Here is a 15117-nt window from a genome sequence, read left to right as displayed (position 1 = left end):
CTCCCCTTCTCATGAAAAGAACCACCATGAATAACCAGATCTTCTCAAAACTCTCTAAGAAGATGAAGCCCGCGCTTGAGGTTTTTTTTTTACTTTGCCTTTCATTTTGCTTGTCATGTGATTCTTCTCATTTCCTTCTTTGATTCTTTCATTTATGTTCTTGACTATTCAATCTTGGTTTTAGTTGTCTCATCTTAACCAAATTTCTTGTTTAAAGGAGAAGAAGACATGAACTTGTTTCTTGACTTAGTTGTACACTTAAGGTGTTTGTGTTTATGCTTTAAAGTTTTGATATATGAGTTCACTTTATTTCAATCTCTTGCTGTGCTTAACCATGACAATTAACTTCTGTTTAGGTCTGCACTCAAGTTAATTACATGATATTGATTAGTTTAAGGTACTCGAATACGATCAAGGCAAGAGTAGGGCTAAATTTAAGAGTTAAGTCCCGGATTGGCATAAGTTCTTAAGGTGTTTGTGAATTGATTTAATTACCTGTGCTCAGTCTTAAAGGTCATTTAGGCATTTACACATGTCAATGAAGGGCAAGAGCCAAATTGAATTGAGTTAGGAGAATTATGATAGTGTAGGTGAATTCATTTTTTGGATAGCTACTTTAAATGTTTGGTTGAACGTTTATCATTTTTCTTTTGTCACTTTATCAACAAACTAAAATTATAAACATTCCAAACTCTTAATCCTACTTGAATTCTCCTCTACCATTAACTTGTTATGGTCCATGAATTGGTCTTGATTGTCATTGCTTGCTTCCATAAGTTTAAAATGACCTAAGGTGTATTGTCTTTTGTATTATAATTTTTATTTGAAAAGTTTGATACGATTTAGGCCTTTTTAACTGGCTACTTTTCAGAATTTAAATTTCAATAATAAAAGAAATTTCACATGAAAAGTTACGAATTATTGTTCAATTTTTGTGATTTATAAAATTAAAGTTATGATTATTTAAACAAAAGTTGTGATTGAGACATGTTATTTTCAGAATTTGTTTATCAAGCATAAAAGAAATTTCACGTAAAAAGTTATGATTTATTATTCAAATTTTATAATTCAAAAAACAAAAATTGTAATTGCTTAAACAAAAGTTGTAAGAAAAAACGAAGCCAGATTTGTCATTTTTTATTTTAAAAAAGGAACAATTTAATTGTTTAACCTAAAATTATTAACAATAGAAAGGTAATTAAGGAATTTAGAGAAATTATAATATTTTAAAAAATTTGATTGTTATTTATATATTTTGGTAAAATTTTATTGTTAATAATGACCTTGAAAATATTAGAGCCTACAATGGCGTAAAAATATAAAAAATATTAAAGAAATAATTTGGCTAATAAAATGTACAGAAAAAATTAAAAAGTTACAAGAGATGTAATAGGAGCCTTACGAATCTTATTTACGACAGTAGCCATTTAAATATTCATATGATTGATTACTTTTAATTTTATCGATTTGCTTATTCCATCATCCATTATTTAGGAAGCTGGTATCATTTAATTTTAAGAATGAACATCAATCTGCGTTGGTTGTATTAATTAAATTAGAAATACAAATTACAAAGTGGAACCAAAAAGAAAGTCGGTTAATAAGGGTCGAGGACGAGGGAGATTCTTCTATTGGTTTACTGAGTAAATATTGAATTCAATTTGGGAAGGGAACTCGGAATCTTTAAACCCCTAAAACCTCTGGCCGGCCTCGCGCCGGTGATTGGGAGTCCAAAATGCAGTGCATCGTAGCTCTAAGCAAGCTATCAAAGAGGGTTTCATTGAAGCAGGTACTTCGACACTGTTTTCTTCCTCTTTCCTTTCCATTTTAACTGTTGTTTTATTTCGTTAGTTCCAGAAGATTACTGGCGCTTTCAGATACTTACTGCTCTGGATGACATTTCTATGCTGTTAGTTCGTTAAATTTAATTTTGTTCTTTGCGGCATTCAGCTGCTTGGTTTAGCCTCTTCAAATTTACTCGTCTCTTTTTCCAATTTTTTATACTTTTACTGTTGGTGTATTTGTCTGTACGTCGTTTCCTTTTGTTTCTCCATCAGATCGTGGAAGAAGTAGGTGTTTCATTTAAGTAACTATAACTGCTTGGCATTTTACAAGTTTGGCTCTCAGGTTCTTGGTCCTCGTTCGTACTGCACTGCAAATGCTGTTGATATTGGGCAGCCAACCCATGCATCTCATCCACAGGTGCTATTACGTAGTACTTTTCATGTTTTCTTTGCGAAGTGATATATACATAAACAAATCTTCCTGAGGTGTACAAACACTAACATACTGATGCTCACTTATTTGTTGAGAATTAAGATTAACTAGCATTGCTTTCACTGTGTTTCCTTGCAGTTACTGAAAGATGGAGAGATCACACCTGGCATAACTACAGAGGAATACATCCTGAGGAGGAAAAAGTTGTTGCAACTTCTCCCTGAGAAGAGTTTGGCCATCATTTCAGCTGCCCCTGTGAAGATGATGACAGATGTTGTGCCTTATACATTTCGGCAAGATGCTGACTATTTATATATCACAGGCTGCCAACAACCTGGTGGTGTGGCAGTTTTGGGTCATGACTGTGGTCTATGCATGTTCATGCCTGAAGCTAAGCCTCATGTGTGTCTGTTACCTTTTATAAAACTCTCTTCATAATTCATATTGCAATCTGTGGTGCAATAACTTTTTATGCTTAATTTCAAGTTTTTCTCAATTTAATTATGTACATTGTTTTATTATATTTTAAAAAATTGCATATAACCTTTTTCGATTGTCTTGTTTTTAATTAATGATCTTTTTATCTAATTACTAATATGTCATCTTTAGAAATTTACGTAATCTCTTCAATTATTCATCAAATGAGAATGCATACTGATATTCCATTATGCATGTGGTTATCTTCCATGTTATGATATTATGGTAATATTTAGTTAGGTAGTTATGGTGATTGGTTATAAGGGCCTGCTATGTCAGTTAGTAGCTGTCAGGAAGGGTCCATGATGCTATAAAACGGGGCTTTGGGCATCTGTAATGGCTGGTTTGAACAGTATATGTGATTTTTGAATAACTCTGTGACACCCTGTGCGACTTTCCTCTTGTGACTTCTTTTACAATTATAGAATGAAGAAACACCTAATCTCGAAGCTAACGTGGTTTTAAAATCAATACATGTAGGATGTTATTTGGCAAGGGCAAATAGCTGGAGTTGATGCAGCATTAGATACATTCAAAGCTGACAGGGCATATCCTATGAGAAAATTGCATGAGGTAAGTCATACGTGTCGTTGACTACTAAAATTTTAAAATATACAATTAATTTATGTTAGATAGATGTTGTCTAGCCATCTAGTGTGACATGTACGCAGAATTGTTTCCATAGTTGAAGTAAACTTGCATTCAGTGTTTCCACAATTTTGCTGGCTGGCTAAACATAATTTTCTATACTGATATAAATAGCTAACAAGTATCAAGTATCTCTTTGATATCAATTTACAAAGTATCACACTTATCACTATTGAAATTTGATTATCTTCCACTACATCTTGGTATGAGTTAGGAAGAATATCTTATATGCCTAAAATTTAAGGCACAAGAAGGTGATATGCCACCCTCCATTTAGCTTGTAGTTAACATGAAAGGCCATTTACTGTTTCTTGATATATTTTGTCTCCTAGGTCAAACAGTTATTTTTAATTCTTCAAAAATATATTTTTGTTAACATATTTAGGTGATGGACTCAGATTCTTCCAGATATGTTAAGGGGATCCTCAAAATTGTTTCACAATGTTCAGACTGCGATTCCATCATACACGAATCTGGAAGCCTTCCAAAAGTTATTATTTTCTAACAATGTAAAGGATCTATCTATTTATACCCATCAACTAAGGTGGATAAAGTCACCTGCAGAGATCAAGTTAATGAAGGAATCTGCATCAATTGCATGCCAGGTACTTTAAACTGTGGCCAATGAATGTGATATCTACAACTACTTTTTCATGATATAGAATAAGCAACATGATGATTCTTGGATGTCAATGGACAACCACTTCATAAGACTATGGATTCTATTAACTAATAGTGATTTGTAAATCTTTCTGGAGATTTGAGGGGATATTCTTAATATCTTTTGGTCTTGGGTAGGCTCTTCTGTTGACAATGTTGCACTCGAAGATGTACCCTTTTGAAGGTATGCTGGCTGCAAAGGTTGAATACGAATGCAAAACGAGAGGTGCTCAGCGAATGGCGTAAGCATCTTATTATGACCTATAAATTGCGATTTTTCATGTTTGACCTGTGTTTTTACATGACTTTTTTCCTCGGATTTCTTTCCAGGTTCAATCCTGTGGTTGGTGGTGGGCCTAATGGAAGTGTTATACATTATTCTAGGAATGATCAAAAGGTCAGTCACTCTCTAAATGAGATCACCTGGTTTTAGATTTTTCTTGTTTTGAATCCGTACCATATGTCTGGCAGATTGAAGATGGAGATCTTGTTTTGATGGATGTTGGTTGTGAGTTGCATGGGTATACCAGTGATCTTACCCGTACTTGGCCACCTTGTGGTAGCTTTTCTTCTGCCAAGGTTAGCATAATCAATATTTTTGATCAATTCTAATTATTGCTGCAGCATTAAATAAATGCTTATCTTATCTTCTTTATCATCTCAGGAAGTTCTTGAAAAGTTTGGTTTGTTATTTATGCAACCCTATTTTTTCACATTTTGCCTCCCTAATAACCATTTCATTGATTAGTTATTTGGTTTTGTTTTGGCATCAATTTGAGACCAGCAGAATGAATATTGCCTATTAAAGCCCTGATAGACAGGATTAAATTATATGGATTGTCAATCTTTAAGTAGAAGTTTATCTGTTGTTTAGCCATTACGAGGGCATTATAGCTTCTTGTGATGGCATGATACTATGTTAAGTTTTCTTCTCAAGGCCTAGACTTTGCTACTTTTTAAGCTTGATGCTGGTGTGAAATTTTGAAGTCATTTGAGAATCAGCGTGATATTCAACCTGTCTTCAATAAGATAATGACACTAGGACAGGTTGCTGAGAAGTTGAGAGGGTAGGTGGACAACATGTGGTTACCTTTTTCTATTTGATATTACTTCTTTCTTGATAGCAATTTAAAGCTATTGGAGCAAAATATAGGGAAGTTTGGGGAGACCTTTAAATTGATTTGGTAATTGGGCACTTGCACTTGGTTGAGTATGTTCTCTGCTTCAGGTTTTGAGGAAATAAGCTTTATGAGTAGGCAGTTGGCCTGTTGGTGAAGAATGGGTCCCATATTTATTCAAAGCAAGTTGATGAGATGGATTAAGTTTACCTATAGATTTTGTACTTAATATACTTATACTTGTTTGAATCTTTCATACTAGACGGGGTTGTTAGTTTATATGGAGCTCCATGCGAGCAGGGGAAAAACAAAGACTTGCGAAATAGGTCATGCAACCAATAAGAGCTTTCTAAAATTTGAAAATATATTCAAGTGGTAAGATAATCTCCATATATCTTGTTCATGAACCTGCACACGAAATGGAAATTTGCACTTAGACTCCCAATCATCCTCTCTGTTTATGGATCCAGTGGAGACAAAGCCTGTACCTATATTATATAGGTGATGATTGACTGCATGGGATTTTTTTTTCTCTGTTTATTCTATTCTAGTATTTTATGTATGAGAATGCTAGTCTTTGTACTTCATTCGCGCCCTGTGAATTTTGAGATGAAAGCTACCCATGCAAAACGTGCTACAGGTTTAAGCTAGTTTCATGCACCTGCACACTAAATGGAATTTACACTTTGGAATAGACTCCCAATCATCCTCTCTGTTTATGGATCCAGTGGGGACAAAGCCTGTACCTATATCATATAGGTGATGATTGACTGCATGGGATTTTTTTCCTCTGTTTATTCTATTCTAGTATTTTTATGTATGAGAATGCTAGTCTTTGTACTTCATTCACGCCCAGTGAATTTGAGATGAAAGCCACCCACGCAAATGCAAAACGTGCTATAATTTTAAGCTATTTTCATAGCATCTTCTATCTCAAAGTCTTCTGGTTAAAGTCACTTTTCAGATCAATATCATGGCTTTTTATATGTTTCAGGAAGAGCTTTATCAGCTTATATTGGAAACAAACAAGCACTGTGTGGAACTTTGTAAACCTGGTGCTAGCATTCGGCAAATACATGATCATTCGGTACCATCATTATTACACCTTTTTCTTAATCATTAGGCATTATAATTAGAAGCCATGTTTTTCGCCTTTTTATATTGCCGCTGTTAATTGCTAGTTCATGAATGGATTGAAAAGAAAACTGTTTTGTGATTTTTTCTGCATATTGATAGTGTGCTTAGATATAAGGTAGGTGCTAAAGTAAATTCCAAAATCATTATAATATACCCCCCCCCCCCCCGGCCAAAAAACAAAAAGGAGGTAGGTTAGAAGCTCAGTTGGCTTTGGACCAGTCCTCAGGCATGATGCCTTGGAACTAACCAAGGCAAAGATTTGTAACAATTTTCAATATCATTTTTCCTTGTATTTTGAATTGATGTAACAAAAGAAAAGATTTCAATTTTTTTACACCATGTTGGTTAGGCAATCAACCCTACCCTATCCATGATGACCGCTATGATATCTTATAAGCGTTTGACCCATCATACTATTTTGCATAATCAGCAACAGTCATTGTAGTGTGCTGGTAACTTGAGTATCTCTTTTGTTAAACCTGTCTGTTTTTGAATGGCATCTTTGCTTTTGCTTCACTTGATCATTCTGCTTATTCAACTAACTGCTTCAGCTTTGGAGCTTGTTTACCTTCATTACATTTTTTGAAATGGTTTGGTTGCTTAGGTTGAAATGCTCCAGAAAGGATTGAAGCAGATTGGAATTTTGAGAAGTGCCCAAAGCAGTGCCTACCATATACTGAACCCTACTTCTATAGGTTTCTTTATGCATCCTTTGAAATACAGTTTGGTTAATCTTTTTGCTTGCAAACCTGAGAAGAATTATTCGTCGGCTCTGCAAATTTCTAGGTTAGTTTGAAATGATAAATACAGACCGGATGCATATATTCATGTTTTATTGGTCCAGGTCACTACTTAGGAATGGATATTCATGATTGTTCAAGGATCAGCTATGACTGTCCTCTGAAGCCAGGTGTTGTAAGTTGTCTCCCTCACTGTTGATCTCCATTTTCTTGCCTTAGTTTCTCTTAATTTGAGATAAGTTCAACTACTGGAACTCTATATAACATGTCCATGGATTTATTCCTGCCTTAGTCCTAGAGTTGTGTTGAATGTGCCAAGAGTAACAGATATTTCCAACTACTATGTTTGGAAGTAATTGATACTCAAGGTTGTCTAAAAGCATATTACATAAAACTGAAGGGAGTTTTGAAAAATTACGCCCAGGGATGCATTACTGGTGATTAACTGATCATGATCACATGTCATGTGTATAAACAAGATGTTTTCCTGGCTGAAAGTGGTAATTTTTCCCTTTCCTTATATAGTAACATGGCGACCATGTAGGAGTTTTGTTGCTTGCATGCTATAGCCATGCTGATTGATATCGTTCATTCACATATTAGTGAACAGCTTGTTTATAATTATTTTGTTCAGGTCATAACAATTGAACCAGGAGTATATATGCCATCTCATTTTGATGGTCCAGAGAGGTACTTGATCTCAGAAAATTTGCTCAAACTTAAATTATTACTTGTTGGTGGGGTCCTGTACTTACTCCTCTTGTGAAATTCTTTTGGTTTATCTGTCTATACAAAACATGCAAATTCATGCATGGGAGGTTGGTACTGAAGCTTTGAGAGTTTCTCTTCTTTTGAAATTCTTTCGGTTTATCTGTCTCTTGTTAATTGGTGCTGTCCTGTGCTTACTCCTCTTATGACCGGCTTTAAAAAATTTTCCTTATTGTTCTTCCTTATTTGGAATCTGGCAGTTTACTGAGAGGCCAAAGTCAATTAATCGGAGTCGCAAGCAATAATTTCATAGCATGTTCATTGTCTTGATTCTTTAAAATTTTACTGATTTACTGTGTTCGTAATCCAAGAAATGTGCTACTTCATCTGGATCTTGAATTTTGTACCTGAGAATTGAGAATCTTCTTTCTCAAGTTAATCTTTTTCAATTGTACTCTTTGGGCTACTATGAATATACGATGTCTTTTTTTAATTGCTCATAGGTTTCCTCCTGTTGGAGGCAATCCTATTCGAGGCACGGTTGGTCACTAAATGTGGGTACCTCTCCTAGCGAGGATTTGAACCTTGGTTCATCATGTTGTGAGGGAGCCCCTTCTGCTAAGCCCAACTCCTGTTGGTTATACGATACATCTTTTGGTTCTCACCTTCACTATTTTGCTTGTTTTATAACGTGGTCACTGGTGTCTCTAACATCAGTGGTTAACCCCAACTTCACATGATTTGTAGCATAAGCTCCTTGAGAAATTTTGTCTTGGTATCAAGTTTTCCGATTTCACATGCCAATGTCTGGAGAATGTGCGGTGCAGGTATCGAGGCATTGGGATAAGAATTGAGGATGAGGTTCTCATCACGGAAACAGGTTATGAGGTAATCTCTTTGCACAATTTTGTTTATTTAAAAAAATTGAAATGAGAATCAAATTTAGGAAAACTAGAGGGGATGTGACCCCAGTTCTTTTGAGCATTAGAATAACGAACCAGGATTGCTTTGTCATTCACAATAAATGGAAGTCAAATCTTCTAACTAGCTGTTGACATAAGGCGATATTTATTTAATTTATCATTTATTATATTTTTCTGTTCTCTCTGTATTGCAGCTTGTAACTTATTTATAAGGCCTAGTGTCCAAATAAGTGGTCCGTGAAATGATCTTGATATGCATCTGAATTTCTCTTTTATGACTGTAGAATGAAGAGTAAAGTATGTTAATCTGCTGTGTGTTATCTCTTTTATGAGCAGTAACTGATACTGGAACTGTCTCACAGGTCCTTACAGCATCAATTCCTAAGGAAATCAATCACATCGAATCCCTGGTAAATAATTGCCGTAGAATGGGGAATGGATAGCCACAGAAAGATTGGATCTACACCGAGTTAAATAAGTATGTTACAATTACAAAGAACCAGGGCGGCGAATCCTTGAAGAAAGGGAAACTTTCTAGCTGGGCGCGGGAACAAACTACTCCGTAACCATCCATGTTTGGTAATTGGAGGCTCGGCAAGTTCACTGCTCTTTTGTACCGGGGAACTTGGAGGTCCACTTTTGTTTTTGTTTTTGTTTTTTTTTTGAGATTATTGCGTTGATTATGACTCCTTACTTAGCGGGTCATAGCCCCCTGCCGCCCCCCCCCCCCAAAAAAAAGCGGTGGGTCTTGTTTTGAGCAAGATCCTTGCCCACGTATTTTGTCGTTGTAAGGGATTGTTAGCCAAAAATATGTAATCTGAACCCTGCACAAGAAAAGTCAGCAGCGACACCTGTTTGAGCGAGAATGCGAGAGTCCCTGGTTTTTTACTTGGCCATCGAGAATCCCTTGTTATGACAGATATTGGACACGGATGCAATATTATCCTTTGATTATAAAGGCGCCTCTCGTAAAATTTCGCTTTTCCTTGTAATATCGCTGGAATAATCTTTTTACCTCGCAACTGTATAAGCATAATGATGCCTATCTCGCTCTTGTTTTTGTGTTTGGGTGTTTTTGCCTTATTGTTTCACTGGTGATTAATGTTTTAACTTCTCGATATTACTTCATTCTACGTGATTCTGGAAAGGAATTGAAGTTTCTAATGAGCGTGAAAAATGTTGGCAAAAAAATTGCAAAAATAATAAACATAATTGCATACGAATCGGACGTCGAAAAAAGTTGAGCAGTTTGTGCATCCTACGGGCGGAATCTACGTAAGTGAAAAGGTGATTAAGACAGGAAACTCTGAAAAGGATGGCTACACAGGTTGGTTTTGATTAAAAATATGGAAAGCCTATGATTATAATGAAATGAGAAATGTAGGTGTTACTCCTCCATTCTTGCCTATTAGTTATTTTTTAAAAATACAACTTGGTTCATTTTATAAATCATTGATAACATTGTTTTGTTTTAAATTAAAATTCTCAAATTAACTTTAAAAAGTAAGAAAAAAAAGACAAAAAAAATATTACATTTAAAATCTAAAAAAAATTATTACACATAACATTAAATCTATAAAAATAAATTTAAGTCATTACATATAATAACAAATATAAGTCTAATAAAAAATAATAATATTATAAAATCAACACCGATAATAATCAGATTTTGCTAGTATTATCAGCAAAATTTTAATGATTTTTATTATTATCAACATCAATATAATTCTATCCTTCTCTTTGTAGCGCCTCAATAGTGGCAAAGATATTAAATTTTTTAAATATTCTTTCTTGATCCATGTGAAATAAGATTAGGGTTTTAAAATTAGTATAGTATTTAATTTTTTAATATTAAAATTTTAAAAATTATAAAAGGGCCGGTCCTTTTATTATAGGGCTTGAATCCAAATTATCATTTTGCATTCTGAAATAGTGACTTAATCCTAAATTTTTTCATATTTAAAAGATTTGGTTCGATAGACTCAATCCTAATTAACAGTTCTAACATTAAAGGAGGGGGAGGGATATTTGAGTAAATTTATAGGAGGGAATGGGGATTATATAGGTTTTTTAAATGTAATCCTCATTGCTACAGATGATGTAATTCAAATTACATTATGCAATAGCCTTTACAGGTAAAATGATAACCTAACAGTTTGTATATGAAAATTATATCTGGATTACGTGTAATTCCCTTGCAGGTAATCCAACCAAACACGCTAGAAGTTTCTAGATCACCCATTGACCCCGTCCAGGTAATGTTGGCAAAAAATTGCAAAAATAATAAACATAATTGCGTACGAATCGGACGTCAAAAAAGGTTGAGAAGTTTGTACATCCTACGGGCAGAATCTACGTAATTGAAAAGGAGATTAAGACAGGAAACTCTCTGAAAAGGATGGCTACACAGGTTGGTTTTGATTAAAAATATTGAAAACCTTTCTACCAAAAAAAAGAAAAAAATTGAAAACCTATGATTGCCATACTATGGGAAATGTAGGTGGTTATCTTCGCAAGAGAGAGGAAAGGCTTAAAGTTACCTATTGTGATAAGATATCAAATAGAGATCACATAATTTTTTAGTTTTAGGTATAACTAGAAAAAATATTTGTACGGTGATTAATTAATTTTTAGGTTTATAAAATATTGGTTCAAAATTTAATTCACATATTTTTATTTATACTATTATTAAATACCTTATATAAAAATTTTAATAATAATAATTAAAATTTTGTTACATGATTTTTTTTTAAAAAATAACAAATAAAATAGGAATTTTAAAAAAATAAATATAAAAATATTTAATAATATGAATCAGGTAAAATTTTTAAATGAATTTTATATTGAGATATAAAAAGAGTAATGAATAGTATAATAAAATTAAACAAACGTTAAATAGAGAAGGTCGTTAGATGAACGTAGAAAACGTTGAGTAGAGAAGGAGTATGACAGTATAGGTGTAGGTCTGAGGTAGCAGGTGGCTGCCTATAGGCTCATCATCCCAATAAATAGGTAACCCTCCCAACTACATAACGCGTGACTCTTTTACATTGGCCACTCATTTCAACCCACCGCTTCCTCCATTAATGTGCCATAAATTTGTGAACCCATTCAACCCAACCTTGAGCGTTGAAAATTGAAAGCACGTTGGCCCGTCATTTTCCCCATTTTGCCCCTCTGTCACCTCCGTCCCCGCGCTCTCCCTACGTCTCATTTCTTCCAGTTTCTGACATCTTCGAGGGCAATTTCACTTCTTCCCAACTATTTATTATCCTTCCTCTCTCCCTCCCCTTCACCCACGATTTCCAGCAGCCAGGCAGGTACACAGATTTTCTACGCGGGAAAATGTCTCAGATTACAGAGGAGATCAGAGCGAAAGCAGAGATGTACCATGGAGATGAAATGTGCCAAGAGAAGTCCAAGCTATTGCTGAAGGAAGTAGGGCTGCCCAATGGGCTTTTGCCCTTGAAAGACATGGAGGAATGCGGGATCGTGAGGGAGACTGGCTTCGTGTGGCTCAAGCAGAAGAAGAGCTCCACCCACAAGTTCGAGAAGATCGGGAAGCTTGTTTCGTATGAGCCTCTGGTGACGGCCTACGTGGAGCCTGGAAAGATCAAGAAACTGAATGGCGTGAAGACCAAGGAGCTGTTGATTTGGGTGTCGCTGAGCGACATATGCGTGGATGATCCGCCCACGGGGAAGATCACTTTCAAGACACCTGCAGGGCTATTCAGATCATTCCCAGTTTCGGCTTTCGTAATTGAGGAAGAGGAAGCCTGTGCTGACGCTGCGAATAAGGAAGCCAAGCCGGTTCAAGAGGTGGATGCCGCTGTGGAATTCAAAGAGGTCTGAATCTGTATTAATATTATTATGTCGTCTCTGTTTTTGTTTTTTTATAAATCCCTATTGCTCTTTGTTCTAAAGCTAGCTAGCTTTTACCCTTAATAATAATCATCCATTCCTAGTGATATTTCTTTCTTACCTTTTTTGGCCAATCATGCTGCTGAGTTTGCACGAATCCCAGTATTTCTTCTCAAAGTTCTAGTTATCTACATAACTTCGCCTGGAGATATTGGAAGCAAACAAGCATATAATTACTTTACCGAGTCTTTGTTAATTGCCAGCAATTTATACAAGTTGGCCGTTTTACCAGCGAACTAAAATAATAATGTATGCGAATGCGATAGGACCATTTTATAGGACCATTTTTGTGTTGGCATGTTCAACCCCTTTCACCTGTTTTGTTGGAGACTTGGAGGGAAATGGAGGGCAGGAGATGGAAGGTTTTACGCTTTTGCCGATTTAAAACAATTGGATAAATGAGATTGTAAATTCCTTTTTTTTTAAAAAAAAAAGAAAAGATAAATTAATATTAAAAATTAATTAAAAGTTTTGAATCTCATTAGACTTGCGAGATACTGAATATCGAGTTTCCAGATTTCATAGTTGATGTCTGTTCAATATTTTCCGTTTTTGCTAGCCCACAGCTGAATTGTTAATCCCACAATCTATCGTGCTTATGTATGTTATTCAAAAATCATGATAAGTTGACTTTTTTTTACATTATTTATTTTATGACTAATTTTTATTATTAACTTACTTTTAAATAAGTTATTTTTGTGTTTGTAAAATTTAATTTTTATTTTGTAGGTCTTTGTATTTTTAATCGTTTCACTTGTGTTTTAATAAAATTTGATCTTTCTAAAAAAAAAAAGATTCATCTATTCTGTTTTGATAATGCAAAATTAACTATAAAAGTTTAAGTATTTAGTTTTTTTAATCTAAAATTTATAGATATTTTAATCTTAAAAACATTCAAATCACTATAATTATTCTGGCATAAAAAATCGACATCATTATCAATCTATTGTCAATTAATATCAATGTTACTCAACATGAAATATGAAAAACACATGGACGGGTGGGCACCACATACCAAGGTGACAACAGGTCCCACCAAAACCTTTTTTTTTATAATGATAATTACGTTTCAAATTTTAAAATTAATGACAATTATATTACTAAAAATGATAATTTTGTAAAAAAAAAAGTTACAAATATTGATTTAAATAAATGTATAGCCAAAAATTTTAATTGCATATAAGATGTAAAAGTTTCAAATGTAAATTGCATCTATCTAGTTTGATAATTATAACTTATTTTTTTTAAATATATCTAAGATCTCGCTATCATTAATTTAATGTTTTGGAATCTAAAATGTCAGCCTGCCTTGTTTTTGTCTCCCACACCAAACACCTAAGAGAAAATCTGAAATTTAGAATATATTATCACTAATCAAATTATAGTCATGTTATTAATCTTCAAACTAATTAAAAGAAATAGGTTTAACATTAACTTTACTGTAGAGTTGTCTGATTTAAAGTGAGTTATATTGTTCATGGTTATAAATGATATAATCTTAATAATTTTTACATTTTATAATGACAATCTTTTGTCACTTTCTATTTAATAGCAGTTGGTTCCAATTCTTATATCAATAGACTCTATAAATTGGGAAAATTAAAATGGATTGAATATGCCAATATCGGGACCGTTCTAATTTGCTTCAGAGGAGAATCTCCTGCGTCTCCCAGTGTCAGCAAACTCGTGACAGCAACAATCAAGTCACTCTATTTTCCTTTTTTCCTTAGCCGATGATGTATTAATTTTTTGTTAAGGCTGAAAAGGATAACCGTTGCGTTTTGGGAAGAATTTTGGATGCAGCATGAGGTCAAGAAATGAATCTTGATGAATCAAGTATTTTTTCCTCCTCAGCTATTGCATCAGACGAGGTAAGGAGTGAGATTACAGAGGTTTTGGAGATTAAAGATACTTCTCAACCTGGGAAGTATCTTGGACTACCTGTGTTGTAGGGGCGTTTGAGGTGGTCTGCTCGAGTTTTTCTGTGATAAAGTGAAGAAGAGGCTCATAGGGTGGAAGAAGAAATTGCTTTCCTTTGCTGGCAGAGTTGTTGATTAAATCAGTTGTCAACTTCATTCTTATTTACCCTATGGCATGTTTGCTTTTCCTAAGAAAACTTGCCAGGATCTTGGGTAGATTGTTTTCTGATTTTTGGCGGGAACAAAATGCTCACGATGGCAACAAGATTCATTAAAAGAGGTGGGAAGGGCTTACTCATTCGAAGTGGGAAGGTCGTATGGCTTCTAGAAAATTTCAGTGTTTTAACAAGGCTTTGCTAGCTTAAATGATTTGGAGGATGATACAAAGACCAAAGGAGCTTTGGTATCAGGTTCTGAAAGAGGAATATTTCCCTAATTGTTCTATTTTGGGGATAGTAAAAGGGAGCAAAGCTTCTTGGGGATGGTCTAGTATCTTTGATGGGCGTGATTTGTTGCCAAAGGGTGCCATATGGAGGATAGGGGATGGCCTGGATGCAAAGATTTGGTATGATAGGTGGGTGCTTGGTTTAAAGTCTGGTTGATTGCGTGGCTTAAATTTGATTAAAGCTAATAAGAGTATGAAGGTAGC

General features: G+C 34.5%; 2 protein-coding genes across 3 annotated transcripts; both read left to right on the top strand.

Moving 5' to 3' along the window:
• Nucleotides 1-1595: 1595 nt before the first annotated feature.
• LOC129306541 (intermediate cleaving peptidase 55, mitochondrial) lies at nt 1596-9688 on the top strand. 2 transcript variants are annotated; one of them, XM_054947198.1, is made up of 14 exons: nt 1596-1789; nt 2116-2202; nt 2356-2619; nt 3175-3267; nt 3741-3947; nt 4141-4244; nt 4333-4399; nt 4474-4581; nt 6115-6207; nt 6862-6952; nt 7102-7172; nt 7632-7687; nt 8533-8593; nt 8991-9688. In XM_054947198.1, exons 1-14 carry the CDS (start codon nt 1736-1738, stop codon nt 9069-9071), a joined length of 1437 nt encoding a protein of 478 aa, XP_054803173.1. In that variant the 5' UTR covers nt 1596-1735; the 3' UTR covers nt 9072-9688. The 2 variants fall into 2 exon arrangements, with proteins under 2 accessions (XP_054803173.1, XP_054803174.1); XM_054947199.1 differs by having other exon boundaries at nt 1598-1789; nt 2128-2202.
• A 2051-nt stretch (nt 9689-11739) lies between these two features.
• Nucleotides 11740-12596, top strand: LOC129306804 (uncharacterized). Its single transcript, XM_054947539.1, has one exon. The coding sequence runs from the start codon at nt 11974-11976 to the stop codon at nt 12478-12480; it is 507 nt and encodes a 168-aa protein (XP_054803514.1). The 5' UTR covers nt 11740-11973; the 3' UTR covers nt 12481-12596.
• The last annotated feature ends 2521 nt before the right edge of the window (nt 12597-15117 follow it).

The sequence above is a fragment of the Prosopis cineraria genome, unplaced genomic scaffold, assembly GCF_029017545.1.
Source record: "Prosopis cineraria cultivar Desert tree isolate PC_DT_omini unplaced genomic scaffold, ASM2901754v1 PC3, whole genome shotgun sequence".
NCBI lineage: Eukaryota > Viridiplantae > Streptophyta > Magnoliopsida > Fabales > Fabaceae > Prosopis > Prosopis cineraria.
Note: the sequence above shows the minus strand (reverse complement) of the source record. Positions and strands in the feature narration are given on the sequence as shown.